The sequence below is a fragment of the Octopus sinensis genome, linkage group LG29, assembly GCF_006345805.1.
Source record: "Octopus sinensis linkage group LG29, ASM634580v1, whole genome shotgun sequence".
In the NCBI taxonomy this organism is placed as follows: Eukaryota; Metazoa; Mollusca; class Cephalopoda; order Octopoda; family Octopodidae; genus Octopus; species Octopus sinensis.
Genome location: NC_043025.1, coordinates 7,319,162 through 7,341,321, shown reverse-complemented (window position 1 = coordinate 7,341,321; position 22,160 = coordinate 7,319,162). Strand labels below are relative to the sequence as shown.

Sequence of the window (22,160 nt, the reverse complement as noted above, 5' to 3'; positions counted from 1 at the left end):
TATTCTTGAAATTACCTGAGGGCATTACTTTCTGCCTTGAGTCTTCATTCTTTTCCATCTTCCATTCCAGATTATATTCCTCTGCTGTCTACAACGATGACTTTATTGATTACTCAGAGCCAGAAATTCTTCGTCGACCACTTGAGGACATCATCTTACAAATGAGGGTAAGACCATCTACAGTTTGTGTGTGTGTAGTGGTGGTTGGGGAGGCGCAGTATGGTGTAGTTGTGACCATCACCATTGATATAGCATCCACTTTCCCTACTGGCATGGGTTGAAGTGAATTTGTGGAGGCACATTTTCTACAGGAGGATGCCTTTCCTGTTGCAAACCTTCACCTGTTTCTAAGTAAGGTAATATTTCTGCATGACATAACATGCTTTGGAAGATTGGAAATGAAGAGTTGAACAAAATGCCTTGAAGTAGCTGCTTACTTTCTGAGTTCAATTCTAGCCGAGGCCAATTATCCCTTTTGATTAAAGACAGAATCGTTACCATGTTGGACAAAATGTTTAGCATTTATTTCATCTGCCTTTATATTCTGAGTTCAAATTCCGCTGAGTCCAACTTTGCCTTTTGTCCTGTTAAGGTCAATAAAATAAGTACCAGTTATGCACTGGGGTCAGTGTAATTGACTTACCCACTTCTGCCAAATTGCTGACCTTGTACCAAAATTTCAAACCAATATTTGTTTGCTTTATTCTTTTCAGTTTTTGGGGATTGACAAGGTGTTAAACTTCCCATATCCCACGTCTCCAGATAAGAAACAGATCATTGTAAGTTCACCTTTACACTCTGACATTTAAGCTCTCACCTTTGAAATTTAACCCTTTCGTTACCATGTTCCTGTTGAGATGCTCTGTGTTTCTTTCAATTAATTATAAATATAACAAAGAATTTAGTAAACTAACTTAGTTATCATTAAGCTAGTGTTAGGAACACAAATTGTGACTAAGGTTTGGTGGAAGATTTTAATTCAGAACTTATGGAAACAAGACATTTGTACTACAGAGCCAGAGGTGGTTTCAGCTGGGTTGGTATCAAAAGGGTTAAAAATATCATGGTGACTTTAACCCCTTTCGTTACCATATTTCTGTTGAGATGCTCTGTGTTTCTTTCAATTATTTTAAATATAACAAAGAATTTAGTAAAATAACTTAGTTATCATTAAGCTAGTGTTAGGAACATAAATTGTGACTAAGGTTTGGTGGAAGATTTTAATTCAAAACTTAGGAAAACAAGACATTTGTACTACAGAACCAGTTTCAGCCAGGTTGGTATCAAAAGGGTTAAAAATATCATGGTTGACTTAAACCCTTTTGTTACCATATTTCTGTTGAGATGCTCTGTGTTTCTTTCAATTAATTTTAAATATAACAAAGAATTTAGTAAAATAACTTAGTTATCATTCAGCTAGTGTTAGGAACATAAATTGTGACTAAGGTTTGGTGGAAGATTTTAATTCAGAACTTATGAAAACAAGACATTTGTACTACAGAGCCAGAGGTGGTTTCAGCCAGGTTGGTATCAAAAGGGTTAAAAATATCATGGTGACTTTAACCTTTTTGTTACCATATTTCTGTTGAGATGCTCTGTGTTTCTTTCAATTAATTTTAAATATAACAAAGAATTTAGTAAAATAACTTAGTTATCATTAAGCTAGTGTTAGGAACATAAATTGTGACTAAGGTTTGGTGGAAGATTTTTATTCAGAACTTATGGAAACAAGACATTTGTAATACAGAGCCAGGGGTGGTTTCAGCCGGGTTGGTCATGAAAGGGTTAAACACACCTCTACATTTGGGCAGATGTACATTAGAAGCAGTTGGAAGGGTGTGGATTGAAGGAAATTTAGGCTATTATGTCTAGCATATAGAGTGACCACATTGAGGTCTCCTTCTCTCATGGCTTCTGCTGATTATTTTTCTTCTTAACCTTTTTGTTACCATATTTCTGTTGAGATGCTCTGTGTTTCTTTCAATTAATTTTAAATATAACAAAGAATTTAGTAAAATAACTTAGTTATCATTAAGCTAGTGTTAGGAACATAAATTGTGACTAAGGTTTGGTGGAAGATTTTTATTCAGAACTTATGGAAACAAGACATTTGTAATACAGAGCCAGGGGTGGTTTCAGCCGGGTTGGTCATGAAAGGGTTAAACACACCTCTACATTTGGGCAGATGTACATTAGAAGCAGTTGGAAGGGTGTGGATTGAAGGAAATTTAGGCTATTATGTCTAGCATATAGAGTGACCACATTGAGGTCTCCTTCTCTCATGGCTTCTGCTGATTATTTTTCTTCTTAACCCTTTTGTTACCATATTTCTGTTGAGATGCTCTGTGTTTCTTTCAATTAATTTTAATATAACAAAGAATTTAGTAAAATAACTTAGTTATCATTCAGCTAGTGTTAGGAACATAAATTGTGACTAAGGTTTGGTGGAAGATTTTAATTCAAAACTTATGAAAACAAGACATTTGTACTACAGAGCCAGAGGTGGTTTCAGCCAGGTTGGTATCAAAAGGGTTAAAAATATCATGGTGACTTGAACCCTTTTGTTACCATATTTCTGTTGAGATGCTCTGTGTTTCTTTCAATTATTTTAAATATAACAAAGAATTTAGTAAAATAACTTAGTTATCATTCAGCTAGTGTTAGGAACATAAATTGTGACTAAGGCTTGGTGGAAGATTTTAATTCAAAACTTATGAAAACAAGACATTTGTACTACAGAGCCAGAGGTGGTTTCAGCCAGGTTGGTATCAAAAGGGTTAAAAATATCATGGTGACTTGAACCCTTTTGTTACCATATTTCTGTTGAGATGCTCTGTGTTTCTTTCAATTATTTTAAATATAACAAAGAATTTAGTAAAATAACTTAGTTATCATTCAGCTAGTGTTAGGAACATAAATTGTGACTAAGGTTTGGTGGAAGATTTTTATTCAAAACTTATGAAAACAAGACATTTGTACTCAGAGCCAGAGCCGGTTTTAGCTGGGTTGGTATCAAAAGGGTTAAAAATATCATGGTGACTTTAACCCTTTTGTTACCATATTTCTATTGAGATGCTCTGTGTTTCTTTCAATTAATTTTAAATATAACAAAGAATTTAGTAAAATAACTTAGTTATCATTAAGTTAGTGTTAGGAACATAAATTGTGACTAAGGTTTGATGGAAGATTTTAATTCAAAACTTAGGAAAACAAGATATTTGTAATACAGAGCCAGGGGTGGTTTCAGCCGGGTTGGTCATGAAAGGGTTAAACACACCTCTACATTTGGGCAGATGTACATTAGAAGCAGTTGGAAGGGTGTGGATTGAAGGAAATTTAGGCTATTATTTCTAGCATATAGAGTGACCACGTTGAGGTCTCCTTCTCTCATGGCTTCTGCTGATTATTTTTCTTCTTAACCCTTTTGTTACCATATTTCTGTTGAGATGCTCTGTGTTTCTTTCAATTAATTTTAAATATAACAAAGAATTTAGTAAAATAACTTAGTTACCATTCAGCTAGTGTTAGGAACATAAATTGTGACTAAGGTTTGGTGGAAGATTTTTATTCAAAACTTATGAAAACAAGACATTTGTACTACAGAGCCAGAGGTGGTTTCAGCCAGGTTGGTATCGAAAGGGTTAAAAATATCATGGTGACTTGAACCCTTTTGTTACCATATTTCTGTTGAGATGCTCTGTGTTTCTTTCAATTAATTTTAAATATAACAAAGAATTTAATAAAATAACTTAGTTATCATTCAGCTAGTGTTAGGAACATAAATTGTGACTAAGGTTTGGTGGAAGATTCTAATTCAAAACTTATGAAAACAAGACATTTGTACTACAGAGCCAGAGGTGGTTTTAGTTGGGTTGGTATCAAAAGGGTTAAAAATATTATGGTGACTTTAACCCTTTTGTTACCATATTTCTGTTGAGATGCTCTGTGTTTCTTTCAATTAATTTTAAATATAACAAAGAATTTAATAAAATAACTTAGTTATCATTCAGCTAGTGTTAGGAACATAAATTGTGACTAAGGTTTGGTGGAAGATTTTAATTCCAAACTTATGAAAACAAGACATTTGTACTACAGAGCCAGAGGTGGTTTCAGCCAGGTTGGTATTGAAAGGGTTAAAAATATCATGGTGACTTGAACCCTTTTGTTACCATATTTCTGTTGAGATGCTCTGTGTTTCTTTCAATTAATTTTAAATATAACAAAGAATTTAATAAAATAACTTAGTTATCATTCAGCTAGTGTTAGGAACATAAATTGTGACTAAGGTTTGGTGGAAGATTTTAATTCCAAACTTATGAAAACAAGACATTTGTACTACAGAGCCAGAGGTGGTTTCAGCCAGGTTGGTATTGAAAGGGTTAAAAATATCATGGTGACTTGAACCCTTTTGTTACCATATTTCTGTTGAGATGCTCTGTGTTTCTTTCAATTAATTTTAAATATAACAAAGAATTTAATAAAATAACTTAGTTATCATTCAGCTAGTGTTAGGAACATAAATTGTGACTAAGGTTTGGTGGAAGATTTTTATTCAATACTTATGAAAACAAGACATTTGTACTACAGAGCCAGAGGTGGTTTTGGCCGGGTTGGTCATGAAAGGGTTAAACACACCTCTACATTTGGGCAGATGTACATTAGAAGCAGTTGGAAGGGTGTGGATTGAAGGAAATTTAGGCTATTATTTCTAGCATATAGAGTGACCACGTTGAGGTCTCCTTCTCTCATGGCTTCTGCTGATTATTTTTCTTCTTACCCTTTTGTTACCATATTTCTGTTGAGATGCTCTGTGTTTCTTTCAATTAATTTTAAATATAACAAAGAATTAGTAAAATAACTTAGTTACCATTCAGCTAGTGTTAGGAACATAAATTGTGACTAAGGTTTGGTGGAAGATTTTTATTCAAAACTTATGAAAACAAGACATTTGTACTACAGAGCCAGAGGTGGTTTCAGCCAGGTTGGTATCGAAAGGGTTAAAAATATCATGGTGACTTGAACCCTTTTGTTACCATATTTCTGTTGAGATGCTCTGTGTTCTTTCAATTAATTTTAAATATAACAAAGAATTTAATAAAATAACTTAGTTATCATTCAGCTAGTGTTAGGAACATAAATTGTGACTAAGGTTTGGTGGAAGATTCTAATTCAAAACTTATGAAAACAAGACATTTGTACTACAGAGCCAGAGGTGGTTTTAGTTGGGTTGGTATCAAAAGGGTTAAAAATATTATGGTGACTTTAACCCTTTTGTTACCATATTTCTGTGAGATGCTCTGTGTTTCTTTCAATTAATTTTAAATATAACAAAGAATTTAATAAAATAACTTAGTTATCATTCAGCTAGTGTTAGGAACATAAATTGTGACTAAGGTTTGGTGGAAGATTTTAATTCCAAACTTATGAAAACAAGACATTTGTACTACAGAGCCAGAGGTGGTTTCAGCCAGGTTGGTATTGAAAGGGTTAAAAATATCATGGTGACTTGAACCCTTTTGTTACCATATTCTGTTGAGATGCTCTGTGTTTCTTTCAATTAATTTTAAATATAACAAAGAATTTAATAAAATAACTTAGTTATCATTCAGCTAGTGTTAGGAACATAAATTGTGACTAAGGTTTGGTGGAAGATTTTAATTCCAAACTTATGAAAACAAGACATTTGTACTACAGAGCCAGAGTGGTTTCAGCCAGGTTGGTATTGAAAGGGTTAAAAATATCATGGTGACTTGAACCCTTTTGTTACCATATTTCTGTTGAGATGCTCTGTGTTTCTTTCAATTAATTTTAAATATAACAAAGAATTTAATAAAATAACTTAGTTATCATTCAGCTAGTGTTAGGACATAAATTGTGACTAAGGTTTGGTGGAAGATTTTTATTCAATACTTATGAAAACAAGACATTTGTACTACAGAGCCAGAGGTGGTTTTGGCCGGGTTGGTCATGAAAGGGTTAAACACACCTCTACATTTGGGCAGATGTACATTAGAAGCAGTTGGAAGGGTGTGGATTGAAGGAAATTTAGGCTATTATTTCTAGCATATAGAGTGACCACGTTGAGGTCTCCTTCTCTCATGGCTTCTGCTGATTATTTTTCTTCTTAACCCTTTTGTTACCATATTTCTGTTGAGATGCTCTGTGTTTCTTTCAATTAATTTTAAATATAACAAAGAATTTAGTAAAATAACTTAGTTATCATTCAGCTAGTGTTAGGAGCATAAATTGTGACTAAGGTTTGGTGGAAGAATTTAATTCAAAACTTATGAAAACAAGACATCTGTACTACAGAACCAGAGCCGGTTTTAGCCAGGTTGGTATTGAAAGGATTAACCTTTTAACATGTTAATCGCCACATGTGTCACGAGTGGTTCATCACAAACTTTGCACAACTTCCATATTCATTACCACTGGTACATTTTCATAATTAGATTAAATATTTTATTCCGTGTCTTTGACATGGTTTCGAGGATATTTAATTAACATGGGTGCTAATAATTTAAAGTTTAATTATGAAATATTGTAAAAATGCAAAAGAAAAAATATTACATTTCTGAAGTCAACTTTGCCTTTCATCCTTTCGGGGTTGATAAATTGAGTACCAGTGAAACACTGGGTTCGATGTAATTGACAAGTCCCCTCCCACAAATTTCAGGCCTTGTGCATATTGTAGAAAGGATTATTATTATTATTATTATTGCCAGCGCCGCCCCGACTGGCCTCCGTGCTGGTGGCACGTAAAAAGCACCATCCGATTGTGGCCATTGCCAGCCTCGTCTGGCCCCCGTAAAAAGCACCATCCGATTGTGGCCATTGCCAGCCTCGTCTGGCCCCCGTAAAAAGCACCATCCGATTGTGGCCGTTTGCCAGCCTCGTCTGGCACCTGTGTCGGTGGCACATAAACAGCACCCACTACACTCACGGAGTGGTTGGTGTTAGGAAGGGCATCCAGCCATAGAAACACTGCCAGATCAGACTGGGCCTGGTGCAGCCTTCTGGCTTCCCAGACCCCAGTTGAACCGTCCAACCCATGCTAGCATGGGAAACAGATGTTAAACAATGATAATGATGATGATGTGGAGGCTGGCAGAATTGTTAGTACACTGGGCTAAATGTGTTGCAGCATTTTGTCTGTCTTTACGTTCAAATGCTGCTGGGGCCAACTTTGCCTTTCATTCTTTTGGGTTTGGTAAAATGAATACCAGTTGCACACTGGGGTCAATGTGATTGACTTATTCCCAAAACCACTGGCCTTGTGTCAAAATTTGAAACCGTTATTATTATTATTATTATTATTATTGTTGTTATTATACACATTGCATAGTATACAATATTGTGAGGTTGTTGATTGAAAATATTGTGTCTACCAGGGGTTTGTACTGTTTGTCAAGTCACAACAATGACCTCAGACACACAGTACTTTACGCAATATAATTATTATTATTATTATTATTTTATGTTTGACTTTTGCTTTGCATTTGTACAAGTTGGCTCCAAGTCTCACCCAGAGACCTCAAGAGATAAGTTAGAAATTCATGTTGGTGTTATGCCTAGGGTGCCATATATTTGGTTTTGTACATAGTGTTGTTCTAGAGCAGTGCTTTTCAAACTTTTTGCTGGAGCGGAACCCCAAGGAAACATTCCACTGGCTCGAGGAACCCCTGTGCAATAATTTAATAGTCTTATGCACACATATCTGCACAGGAGAATTAAAAATTACTGCCGATTTTAGCAGTTTTGTAACTTCTTGCGGAACCCTGGTTGAAAACCACTGTTCTAGAGAATGTTTAAGAAACTATAAGAAAATTATGTTTGTTTTAAAACTTGAGATTACATAGAAAGTATTTTGCATAGGATATGAGCAGTTCCCATGAGCACTATCTTTTGAATATTGTTTCTTTCTTTTGTAGGCAGCAGAAAAGCTGTTGACCATTCTTGGTGCATTGACGAAACCGAAAACACCAAAAACATTTAAAGAAATGAAAAAATGTAAGCAAACAAAGATTTTTAAAGCCATTTCCTTTGTCTGAAGTGAGACCTTTAGTGTGCAGGGACATCATAGCAGTCATCTTCATTTGTTAGATGGAGATTTTTTTTTTCTTTTGTTTCTTCTTGTATAAGTTGTCCTTTCAGGGGTTTGTAGTCTTGCAGGCTGTATGGTATTTTCACAAGTGTTGGTGGCACCAAAAATGCACTTAGTACATGTTGTAAAGTGACTGGCGTTAGTTAAGTTAGTTTTGGAAAGTTAAGTTAAGTTACGTTAATTTTTTGGCTCAAAAAGCAAAACGCAAGGCCATGTAGGGGGACATGGAGTTATGTACAGGGAGGGTGTTCATGCAAAGAGTTCAGGCCACTTGTGGTCAAGGGAGACTTTGAACCGAGCGGTCGCCGGCAACTTCACTATCTCGTCCGGCAGCTTATTCCATGGATCCGCAACCTGGATGGAGAAAGCCCCTCTCCTTCGATTGAGATGAAATCGTCGCAGATAGAGCTTTTCGGAGTGACCCCGCAGCTGACGCTTTGGAACAGGAGTGAAGAACAGCTCTTTCGAGAGCTTACACTTTCCACTTATGATGTTGTGAACAAGAATGAGATCACCACGGCGGCGGCATTTTTCTAGAGAATAAAGGTCAAGCGTCTTAAGCCTTTCTTCATAAGATAAATGCTTGAGACCAAGAACCATGCGGGTAGCCAGCTTCTGGACTCTTTCAAGATGATGTATGTCTTTGAGGAGATAAGGAGAAGAGGCTTGAATCCCGTACTGTTAGGAATGGCATCTGACCATTGAAACTCAACCAAAGCAGACACTGGAGCATGATGTAACCCTTGACCTCATCAGTTCCTGGCAAATCCTCCAACCCATGCCAGCATGGAACATGAATGTTAAATGATGGTGATGATGATATACATGTGTCAGCCCCTGTGCCGGTGGCGCATGAAAAGCACCATCCAAGCGTGGCCGATGCCAATACCCTTCGACTGGCCTCCATGCTGGTGGCATGTAAAAAGCATCCACTACACTCAGAGTGGTTGGCATTAGGAAAGGCACCGAGCTGTCGAAACATTGCCAGATCAGATCGGAGCCTGATGTGGCCTCCTGGCTTGCCAGACCCCAGTCAAACCATACAACCCATGCCAGCATAGAAAACAGATGTTAAACGATGATGGTGATATATGTGTGTATATATATTAATGTATATATACATATATATATACATACATTTATACTTTTCTACTCCTGTAGAAGATCGTAGGCTCGAAACGTAAAAGACTTTTTCTATTCCTGAGCGTTATACTAATACATCTGTCTGTTTTGTACACCACCTGTCTTCGTCTTTTGTTTTTTTTCGTAAACCCTCCCTATATATAAATATATATATATATATATCATCATCATCATTTAGCGTCCGCTTTCCATGCTAGCATGGGTTGTGCGATTCAACTGGGGTCTGGGAAGCCAGAAGGCTGCACCAGGCCCAGTCTGATCTGGCAGTGTTTCTACAGCTGAATGCCCTTCCTAACGCCAACCACTCCGTGAGTGTAGTGGGTGCTTTTTACGTGCCGGATGGAGCTGGCAACGGCCACAATCGGATGGTGCTTTTTACGTGCCATGCATATGTATATTTATGTGACGAAATAGAAGGGGATATAGCTTCACACGATGTAGAAGACAACTGGAGGTTTCTGCGGTACAACCTGCAGAAGGCCACTGACCAGATCTGTGGATGGTGCAAAGTCCCCTCTCGACCCAAAATTACGTGGTGGTGGAACAATTTTGTCGACAGGGCTATTAGAGAAAAGAAACAGGCTTGGAAGGACTGGAAGAACGGTGGTAGCAGGGAATTGTATCAGACTGCCAGAAGTGAAGCTAGGAGACAGGTTTATTTAGCCAGAGGGGAAGCAGATAAGAAAAAAAATTTATGGGAGCAACTGTCTTTGAAATGATGAGCAGATAAACTGTCAACAACTGATAAAAGGTCCTTTTTCTGTGTTACTGGTCCTGTTTTCCATTTTTTTCTCGTTGTTTACATATTTAACTAATTTATTTACATATTTCATGTTATTTGCACCGTCGGTGACGTCCTGTACCCATATATGCATGTGTGTATATACTCTTTTACTCTGTTACTTGTTTTAGTCATTTGGCTGTGGCCATGCTGGAGCACCACCTTTTTAGTCGAGCAAATCGACCCCAGGACTTATTCTTTGTAAGCCTAGTACTTATTCTCTCGGTCTCTTTTGCCGAACCGCTAAGTTACGGGGACGTAAACACACCAGCATTGGTTGTCAAGCGATGTTGGGGGGACAAACACAGACACACAAACATATACACACACATATATATGTATATACATATATACGACGGGCTTCTTTCAGTTTCCGTCTACCAAATCCACGCACAAGGCTTTGGTTGGCCCGAGGCTATAGTAGAAGACACTTGCCCAAGGTGCCACGCAGTGGGACTGAACCCGGAACCATGTGGTTGGTAAGCAAGCTACTTACCACACAGCCACTCCTACGCCTATATATATATATATTAAAGAGATAGAAACATTGATGTCTTGGAATCCAACAGGTGGCTGCACTGGACAGATATGATGTTTTTACACAGTTTTTACACAGACAACATCATTGGAATTAGTTGTCGTGATACCAGTGCCGGTGGCACGTAAGAGAACCATCCGGACGTGGCTGTAGCCAGCGCCGCCACGACTGGCCTCCGTGCTGGTGGGACGTAACATACACCATCTGATCGTAGCCGTTGCCAGCCTCGCCTGGCCTCCATGCCGGTGGCACGTAAAAAGCACCATCTGAGTGTGGCCGTTTGCCAGCCTCATCTGGCGCCTATGCCAGTGGTACGTAAGAAGCACCCACTACACTCATGGAGTGGCTGACGTTAGGAAAGGCATCCAGCCATAGAAACATTGCCAGATCAGACTGGGCCTGGTGCAGCCTCCTGGCTTCCCAGACCCCACTTGAACCTATTTCTTTATTACCCACAAGGGGCTAAACATAGAGGGGACAAACAAGGACAGATATAGGTATTAAGTCGATTATATCGACCCCAGTGCGAAACTGGTACTTTATTTATCGATCCCGAAAGGATGAAGGGCAAAGTCGACCTCGGCGGAATTTGAACTCAGAACGTAATGACAGACAAAATATCGCTAAGCATTTCGCCCGACGCGCTAACGTTTCTGCCAGCTCGCCGCCTTACCCAGACCCCACTTGAACCATCCAACCCATGCCAGCATGGAAAGCGGACGCTAAACGATGATGATGATGATGTTGATGATGATATATATATACCCACACACACATGAACTGATGATGATGATTTCTTCTTTGTTTTCAGTACCTCCTGGAGAATTGACCAGCATCGGCAAGAGTATGGCAAAATTACCAATTTCTCCACGCTATGCAAAGATGCTGGTGTTGGCGCAGCAGCATCACTTGATGCCATACGTCATAGCAATGGTATCTGGTCTGACAGTGCAAGAATTATTCTTACCAGTTCCTAAGACTGTAAAAGATGCTGTAAGTCAGAGCTGCTGCTATTGTTATTGTTATTATTCATGTTATTATTATTATTATTATTATTGTTATTATTCATGTTATTATTATTAATATTATTATTATTATTATTATTGAGTGAGAGAGCAGTTCATGCCATCAAAGTGACACTGGGGTAAAATATACGAAGCCCAATATACCCATCATGACTACCCGTCTGATAAAGGTACACCAGGCACATGCATCACAACCATATATGCGCGACATGGTGATCTCATATCAAGATAAACAGCACATGACCTTGCAGGTGGGGTCCAGTTAGAATTTTCTTCAGGTTGAGTAGCCCATCCCGCTCAAAAGGTCCCTGAATAAGGGTTGTTTAAGGATGTTGAAAGAACCACCCATGTTTCCAGAGGTGAATTATTCAAACCCCAAAGAATCCCCCTCAACACATGGCTATGATGCTCCCCCACTACTTCTGCTCGTGATCAGAGATGCACATATCGTCAGCCACTAAGGGACATGCTCAACTGGTTAAGGTCAAACAACTGACAAGCAAATCTGTGGTATTGAGCAGAATATTTGCTGTAGCCCATCTTTTATACCAAGACAAAACAATGTACATGATAACACTTCCAATCAGTTAAGATCAGAAGCCATGAGAGCCACTGCCTGGTACTGCATCAGGGCTATTATTATTATTATTATTATTGTTATTATTATTATTATTATCATTATTATTATTATTATTGTTATTATTATTATTATTATTATTCATGTTATTATTATTATTACTATTATTTATATTATTATTATTATCATTATTATTATTATCATTATTATTATTATTATTATTGTTATTATTCATGTTATTATTATTATTGTCATCGTCGTCGTCATTGTTATTGAGTGAGAGAGCAGTGCATGCCATCAAAGTGACACTGGGGTAAAATATACGAAGCCCAGTATACCCATCATGACTACCCGTCTGATAAGGTTACACCAGGCACATGCATCACAACCATATGTGCGCGACATGGTGATCTCATATCAAGATAAACAGCACATGACTTTGCAGGTGGGGCCCAGTTAGAATTTTCTTCAGGTTGAGTAGCCCATCCCGCTCAAAAGGTCCCTGAATAAGGGTTGTTTAAGGATGTTGAACGAAACACCCAAGTTTCCAGAGGTGAATTATTCAAACCCCAAAGAATCCCTCTCAACACATGGCTATGATGCTCCCCCACTACTTCTACTCGTGATCAGAGATGCACATATTGTCAGCCACTATAGGACATGCTCAACTGGTTAAGGTCAAACAACTGACAAGCAAATCTGTGGTATTGAGCAGAATATTTGCTGTAGCCCATCTTTTATACCAAGACAAAACAATGTACATGATAACACTTCCAATCATTTAAGATCAGAAGCCATGAGAGCCACTGCCTGGTACTGCATCAGGGCATTAGCAAATCTGTGGTATTGAGCAGAACATTTTCTGTAGCCCATCTTTTATACCAAGACAAAACAATGTACATGATAACACTTCCAATCATTTAAGATCAGAAGCCATGAGAGCCACTGCCTGGTACTGCATCAAGGCATTAGCAAATCTGTGGTATTGAGCAGAATATTTGCTGTAGTCCATCTTTTATACCAAGACAAAACAATGTACATGATAACACTTCCAATCATTTAAGATCAGAAGCCATGAGAGCCACTGCCTGGTACTGCATCAGGGCATTAGCAAATCTGTGGTATTGAGCAGAATATTTGCTGTAGTCCATCTTTTATACCAAGACAAAACAATGTACATGATAACACTTCCAATCAGTTAAGATCAGAAGCCATGAGAGCCACTGCCTGGTACTGCATCAGGGCATTAGCAAATCTGTGGTATTGAGCAGAATATTTGCTGTAGTCCATCTTTTATACCAAGACAAAACAATGTACATGATAACACTTCCAATCAGTTAAGATCAGAAGCCATGAGAGCACTGCCTGGTACTGCATCAGGGCATTAGCAAATCTGTGGTATTGAGCAGAATATTTGCTGTAGCCCATCTTTTATACCAGACAAAACAATGTACATGATAACACTTCCAATCATTTAAGATCAGAAGCCATGAGAGCCACTGCCTGGTACTGCATCAGGGCATTAGCAAATCTGTGGTATTGAGCAGAATATTTGCTGTAGTCCATCTTTTATACCAAGACAAAACAATGTACATGATAACACTTCCAATCAGTTAAGATCAGAAGCCATGAGAGCCACTGCCTGGTACTGCATCAGGGCATTAGCAAATCTGTGGTATTGAGCAGAATATTTGCTGTAGTCCATCTTTTATACCAAGACAAAACAATGTACATGATAACACTTCCAATCAGTTAAGATCAGAAGCCATGAGAGCCACTGCCTGGTACTGCATCAGGGCATTAGCAAATCTGTGGTATTGAGCAGAATATTTGCTGTAGCCCATCTTTTATACCAAGACAAAACAATGTACATGATAACACTTCCAATCATTTAAGATCAGAAGCCATGAGAGCCACTGCCTGGTACTGCATCAGGGCATTAGCAAATCTGTGGTATTGAGCAGAATATTTGCTGTAGTCCATCTTTTATACCAAGACAAAACAATGTACATGATAAACTTCCAATCAGTTAAGATCAGAAGCCATGAGAGCCACTGCCTGGTACTGCATCAGGGCATTAGCAAATCTGTGGTATTGAGCAGAATATTTGCTGTAGCCCATCTTTTATACCAAGACAAAACAATGTACATGATAACACTTCCAATCATTTAAGATCAGAAGCCATGAGAGCCACTGCCTGGTACTGCATCAGGGCATTAGCAAATCTGTGGTATTGAGCAGAATATTTGCTGTAGTCCATCTTTTATACCAAGACAAAACAATGTACATGATAACACTTCCAATCAGTTAAGATCAGAAGCCATGAGAGCCACTGCCTGGTACTGCATCAGGGCATTAGCAAATCTGTGGTATTGAGCAGAATATTTGCTGTAGTCCATCTTTTATACCAAGACAAAACAATGTACATGATAACACTTCCAATCAGTTAAGATCAGAAGCCATGAGAGCCACTGCCTGGTACTGCATCAGGGCATTAGCAAATCTGTGGTATTGAGCAGAATATTTGCTGTAGCCCATCTTTTATACCAAGACAAAACAATGTACATGATAACACTTCCAATCATTTAAGATCAGAAGCCATGAGAGCCACTGCCTGGTACTGCATCAGGGCATTAGCAAATCTGTGGTATTGAGCAGAATATTTGCTGTAGTCCATCTTTTATACCAAGACAAAACAATGTACATGATAACACTTCCAATCAGTTAAGATCAGAAGCCATGAGAGCCACTGCCTGGTACTGCATCAGGGCATTAGCAAATCTGTGGTATTGAGCAGAATATTTGCTGTAGCCCATCTTTTATACCAAGACAAAACAATGTACATGGTAACACTTCCAATCAGTTAAGATCAGAAGCCATGAGAGCCACTGTCTGGTGCTGCATCAGGGCATTATTATTATTATTATTATTATTATTATAAGTGGGGAAGTACTGGGGTCAAAAATTCTTCAAGCTGGTGCTCCAGCTTGGCTGCATTCTAATGACTGATACAAGTAAAAGATAAAAATTAAGATAAAAAAAAATCCATGATATTATTATTACTAAGGCTATGTGCTAGCAGAATTGCTATATATATATATTACGGAGATGTACTTGCATAGCAAGTGGCCTGATCTGAGATTGTGTGCTGGTAGAATTGCTATATATATATATATATATTACGGAGATGTACTTGCATAGCAAGTGGCCTGATCTGAGATTGTGTGCTGGTAGAATTGCTATATATATATATATATATATATATTACGGAGATGCACTTGCATAGCAAGTGGCCTGATCTGAGATTGTGTGCTGGTAGAATTGCTATATATATATATATTACGGAGATGTACTTGCATAGCAAGTGGCCTGATCTGAGATTGTGTGCTGGTAGAATTGCTATATATATATATATTACGGAGATGTACTTGCATAGCAAGTGGCCTGATCTGAGATTGTGTGCTGGTAGAATTGCTATATATATATATATATATATATATTACGGAGATGTACTTGCATAGCAAGTGGCCTGATCTGAGATTGTGTTCTGGTACGAAAACAATTGCAGCATGGAAGGTGTTTATAAGCCATTTAAGAAACACACAAAAACCGTTAGATTCATAGCTTTGTGAGTGGATTTGGTAGACAGAAACTGAAAGAAGCCTGTTGTATCATCATCATCATCATCATCGTTTAACGTCCATTTCCCATGCTTGCATGGGTTGGACAGTTCGACTGGAGTCTGGGAAGCCAGGGGGCTGCACCGGGCCCCAATCTGTATGTATATTTGTGTGTCTGTATTTGTCCCCCCCACCATTGCTTGACAGCCAATGCTAGTGTATTTATGTCCCTATAACTTAGCAGTTCGGCAAAAGAGGCCGATAGAATAAGTACTAGGCTTACAAAGAATAAGTCCTGGGGTCGATTTGTTCGACTAAAGGCGATGCTCCAGCATGGCCGCAGTCAAATGACTGAAATGAGTAAAATAATATATTTTACTCTCTCTCTTTTTACTCTTTTACTTGTTTGACTGCGGCCATGCTGGAGCACCGCCTTTAGTCGAGCAAATCAACCCCAGGACTTATTCTTTGTAAGCCCAGTTCTTATTCTATTGCTCTCTTTTGCCGAACCGCTAAGTGACAGGGACGTAAACACACCAGCATCGGTTGTCAAGCAATGCTAGGGGGACAAACATATACACACACACTCACAAGGCATTGGTTGGCCCGGGGCTATAGCAGAAGACACTTGCCCAAGTTGCCACGCAGTGGGACTGAACCCGGAACCATGTGGTTGGTAAGCAAGCTACTTACCACACAGCCACTTATTATGGTGGTGAGTTACAAATTGATGATCCCGACGTTGCACCATAACAGGCAACGGCTACAAAAATTAAACTTCTACTGTTCCATATGTATGTATTAATATATTCTCTTTCTATCTTCCCAATGTAGTCTGATTCTTCACAGAAGCAGCAAAACTTTGCAGCCAATGCCAGATTACTTTGGTCAGGAACGGTAAGTCATGCTCCCTCCCTGTCTCTCTCTGTCTGTTTGTTACCTTTGCCTTAGCGAAGGTGGAGGTATTGTTTTTAGTTGTATTTGTTTGTCCATGGACAAGATATCTCAAGAACCACTGGATGGATGCGAATGAAACTTTCAGGGATGTTTGGCCTCATGACTGGCACAAACTGATTAGATTTTGGGATCGATCCGGTACCGGACAAGGATTCTGGATTATTTTTCCGTTTTTTTTTTTACTGAATTTTTGAGAGCAGTCGGGTTTATTTCTGATATTTTCATTTTAAAAATCATCTCCGGCTAACCATTGAGAGGACATTGGTGGGATCTTTTCCTTTTGAACGGCAGATGTCAATACAATTTCTAGTTAACTAAACACTTTTAAACTTCGTATACTGGTAGAATGTGTTTATAAAACATCATAATTCTATAGTTTGTAAGATATTTCCACTTTAATTTCGGCAATTTTAACCAATCGCTGGAGTCCATTTGGGGTGAAAACATTCCGTGCTGTGTGAATATGTCCCTCGTTTAAGAAACAGATTGGGTTTATTTACATTTGCAAAGAAAAAACAAAATACCCTTCCCTCACCCCTAACCCTAACTCTAACTAACCCTAACTCTAACTAACCCTAACCCTAAAACAGATTGAAATGCAATAGATCGATACTAGGGTTATAATTATGGGTGACAATTTCATACGACACCGCTATGGTAAATGGGATGTTTTTCTAGCAGTATCAAATGAAAATGTCACCCATAATTATGACCCTAGTATCGATCTATTGTATTTCAATCTGTTTTAGAGTTAGGGTTAGGGGTGGGTGAAGGGTAAATAAACCCAATCTGTTTCTTAAACGAGGGACATATACGGCACGTAAGGTTTTCACCTCAATAGACATCATTGATTGGTTGAAATTGCATAAATTGAAGAAAAAACAACAACAAATATCTTACAAACTATAGAATTTTCTCAATAAAGCCAAGAGAAAAAGACGTTTTATAAACACATTCTACCAGTATACGAAGTTTAAAAGTGTTTAGTTAACTAGAAATCCCATTGGTGTTGCCTTGGCAGAGGTTTGTGCTCTCTGAGTGCTCTTGTTATTTTTGTTATTAGTAATAACATTGATAGTAATATTACAGCTTGGTCCCACTCATCTGGTGTACCAGTTCCTGTTAAACCAGCTAACACCACTACATGCCAGCATGGAAAATTGACATTACCCCTTTCGTTACCAACCCGGTTGAAACCGGCTCTGGCTCTGTAGTACAAATATCTTGTTTTTATAAGTTTTGAATTAAAATCTTCCACCAAACCTTAGTCACAATTTATGTTCCTAACACTAGCTTAATGATAACTAAGTTATTTTACTAAATTCTTTGTTATATTTAAAATTAATTGAAAGAAACACAGAGCATCTCAACAGAAATATGGTAACAAAAGGGTTCAAGTCACCATGATATTTTTAACCCTTTCAATACCAAACCTGGTTCTGTAGTACAAATGTCTTGTTTTCCTAAGTTTTGAATTAAAATCTTCCACCAAACCTTAGTCACAATTTATGTTCCTAACACTAGCTTAATGATAACTAAGTTATTTTACTAAATTCTTTGTTATATTTAAATTAATTGAAAGAAACACAGAGCATCTCAGCAGAAATACAGTAACGAAAGGGTTAAATGTTGATGATGTGATGGTTATTCTATGAAATATGCTTTGATTTTCTTTATGTAGGGTCACTCACAAATGCTTGGAGACCCTATGTTGCTGCTGAAGTCAATAGGGGCTTGTGAATTTGATGGCAACATTGAAGTATTCTGTGAGAAGTTTAGTGTTCGACTGAAAGCCATGAGGGAGATTCGGAAATTGCGATTGCAGCTGACCAACACAGGTGAGTGAATGCACACACTTGTGTGTGTGTGTGTGTACTGTTAGATATTGTTTGTGTTTTTCTTATTGTTTAACCCCTGGTCGGTCCTGATCCAGCAGACCTCTAATTAGCCCTTTAGCATTTAAACTGGCCGATTCCAGCCCAAATGTTTTGCCTGATTTATGCTCAAACTTGCTAGATCCGACCTCTCACACTTGTCCTACAATGTCATTCTAAAAAATAAATAATCACATCATTGAAATTACTCTCTTTTACTCTTTTACTTGTTTCAGTCATTTGACTGTGGCCATGCTGGAGCACTGCCTTTAGTCGAGCAAATCGACCCCGGGACTTATTCTTTGTAAGCCCAGTACTGATTCTGTCGGTCTCTTTTGCCGAACCGCTAAGTGACAGGGACGTAAACACACCAGCATCGGTTGTCAAGCAATGCTAGGGGGACAAACACAGACACACAAACACACACATACACATATATATGTATATACATATATACGACAGGCTTCTTTCAGTTTCCGTCTACCAAATCCACTCACAAGGCATTGGTCGGCCTGGGGCTATAGCAGAAGACACTTGCCCAAGATGCCACGCAGTGGGACTGAACCCGGAACCATATGGTTGGTTAGCAAGCTATTTACCACACAGCCACTCCTGCGCCTTGAAGATTTGAGATAATTCAGGATTAATTCAAAATGATGTGATAAATAAGGAATGCTAAAGGGTTAAATATTCCACCTGTGGCCATCCAGTCTTGTATTCAGACACGGTGTATCTAGGACTCCTTTGTCATCATCTTATCATCTGAGAGAATTTTTGGAAACCAAAACATTCCAAATAAGCGCAGGAGTGGCTGTGTGGTAAGTAGGTTGCTTACCAACCACATGGTTTCGGGTTCAGTCCCACTGCGTGGCATCTTGGGCAAGTGTCTTCTACTATAGCCCTGGGCCAACCAATGCCTTGTGAGTGGATTTGGTAGACGGAAACTGAAAGAAGCCCGTCGTATATATGTATATATATATATATATATATATATGCATGTGTGTGTTTGTGCGTCTGTGTTTGTCACCCTAGCATTGCTTGACAACCGATGCTGGTGTGTTACTGAAACAAGTAAAAGAGTAAAATACTCGTTTCATTTTTTTCAACTGACTTTCACTTTCACTTCCAATTGTGGTTTTCCTTTTGCAGTCAACCTTGCCGTTCCTGGTCTACAGCTGTGTATTGATCCAAAGATGTCACCCCCTACTGACGCCCATGCCAAGTTGCTGCGACAGATCTTGCTTGCTGGAATGGCAGACCACGTTGCCAGGTAATGTGTTGTTAGTACCATTTCTCAGATTTAGTTGCAGGCGTGACTTGCCAACCAAAAGGTTTTTGGGAGTCAGTCCCACTGCATGGTACCCTGGGCAAATGTCTTCTTTTATGGTCCTGGGCCAATGAAAGCTTTGTTTTGAATGGTTGTTGGAAGGAAAGTGAAAGGAACTTGTTGTATGTGTATGTGTATATATGCTGAACTGAGACCCCCTTCGGTCATGACTGACCAAGGGACTGTACCTAGAAAGTTACCCCCCCAGGCACAAGTCCGGGCAAGGTTGTTTATGGAAGGCCAGCAGTCGCCCATGCATACTGGCTTCCCCTCTCCACGCCACCAATGTTATCCAAGGGAAAGGCAAAGGGGCCGATACAGCTTGGCACCAGTGATGTCACAACTCATTTCTACAGCTGAGTGAACTGGAGCAACAGAGAATAAAGTGTCTTGCTCAAGAACACAACATGCAGCCCGCTCCAGGATTCGAACTCACTACCTCACAATCGTAAGTTCAATGCTTTAACCATTGAGCCATGCACCTTCATTTGTATATATACTCTTTTACTTGTTTCAGTCATTTGACTGTGGCCATGCTGGAGCACCACATTTAGTCGAGTAAATCGACCCCAGGACTTATTCTTTGTGAACCTAGAACTTATTCTATCGGTCTCTTTTGCCGAACCGCTAAGTTACGGGGACGTAAACAAACCAGCATCGGTTGTCAAGCGATGTTGGGGGGACAAACACAAACACACATACATATATATATAATATATATATATATATATATATATATACATATATACGACGGGCTTCTTTCAGTTTCCGTCTACGAAATCCACTCACAAGGTTTTGGTCGGCCTGAGGCTACAGTAGAAGTCACTTGCCCAAGGTGTCACGCAGTGGGATTGAACCCGGAACCGTGTGGTTGGTAAGCAAGCTACTTACCACACAGCCACTCCTGCGCCTATATATATATATATATATATTATATATATATATATATATATATATATATATGGAAGATATGGGAATGTTTATTAATCACTACAATCATTTTGGCCCATTTAAGATCAACCCCTCATGGATGGGATACTTAGCAACTGGTTTAGGTGTATCCCTTGGTGTAGATGTATTTCTTCAGGTGATTACAAGATGTATCTCGTTAAAATACAACTGTTCCACAAGATATCTTCTTGGTTGCATCATCATAGGCGCAGGAGTGGCTGTGTGGTATGTAGCTTGCTAACCAACCACATGGTGCCGGGTTCAGTCCAGCTGCGTGGCATAGGTGCAGGAGTAGCTGTGTGGTAAGTAGCTTGCTAACCAACCACATGGTTCCGGGTTCAGTTCCACTGCGTGGCACCTTGGGCAAGAGTCTTCTGCTATAGCCCCGGGCCGACCAATGCCTTGTGAGTGGATTTGGTAGACGGAAACTGAAAGAAGCCTGTCGTATATATGTATATATATATATATGTATGTGTGTGTATCTGTATTTGTCCCCCTAGCATTGCTTGACAACCGATGCTGGTGTGTTTACGTCCTTGTCACTTAGCGGTTCGGCAAAAGAGACCGATAGAATAAGTACTGGGCTTACAAAGAATAAGTCCCGGGGTCGATTTGCTTGACTAAAGGCGGTGCTCCAGCATGGCCGCAGTCAAATGACTGAAACAAGTAATAGAGAGTAAAGAGAGTATCATTTAACGTCCGTTTTCCATGCTGGTATGGGTTGGACGGTTTGACTGAGGACTGGTGAACCAGATGGCTGCACCAAGCTTCAATCTGATCTAGCAATGCTTCTACAGCTGGATGCCCTTCCTAATGCCAACCACTCCGAGAGTGTAGTGGGTGCTTTTTACATGCCACCAGCACGGGGGCCAGTCAGTGGGTACTGGCATCAGCCCCATTCGGTTGGTGCTCCTTACATGCCAGCAGCACAGTAGAAAAGCAGCAAATTTATACATAGACACAAGCGTGACTGTGTGGTAAGAATCTTGCTTCACAACCACATGGTTCTGGGTTCAGTCCCACTATAACCTCAAGCTGATTAACCCTTTAGTGTTTAAACACGCTATATCCAGCCCAGATATTCCACCTGTATTATGTTCTAATCAGCCAGGTCTGGCCTCTCACCCCTATCCTACAATGTCACGTGCAGGAGTGGCTGTATGGTAAGTAGCTTGCTTACTAACTACATAGTTCCGGGTTCAGTCCTACTGCATAGCACCTTGGGCAAGTGTCTTCTGCTATAGCCTCGGGCCGACCAAAGCC

General features: G+C 39.1%; 1 protein-coding gene across 1 annotated transcript in view; it reads left to right on the top strand.

The window, feature by feature from the left end:
- The window catches only part of LOC115226109 (probable ATP-dependent RNA helicase DHX37), an 81,587-nt gene that overhangs the window by 40,868 nt on the left and 18,559 nt on the right, over positions 1-22,160 (top strand). Inside the window, exons 20-26 of the mRNA XM_029797093.2 lie at positions 71-167; positions 714-779; positions 7,932-8,010; positions 11,378-11,559; positions 16,623-16,685; positions 18,427-18,583; positions 19,769-19,889. Of these exons, the coding sequence (XP_029652953.1) occupies positions 71-167; positions 714-779; positions 7,932-8,010; positions 11,378-11,559; positions 16,623-16,685; positions 18,427-18,583; positions 19,769-19,889 (765 nt within the window). The remainder of the gene's footprint in view (positions 1-70; positions 168-713; positions 780-7,931; positions 8,011-11,377; positions 11,560-16,622; positions 16,686-18,426; positions 18,584-19,768; positions 19,890-22,160) is intronic.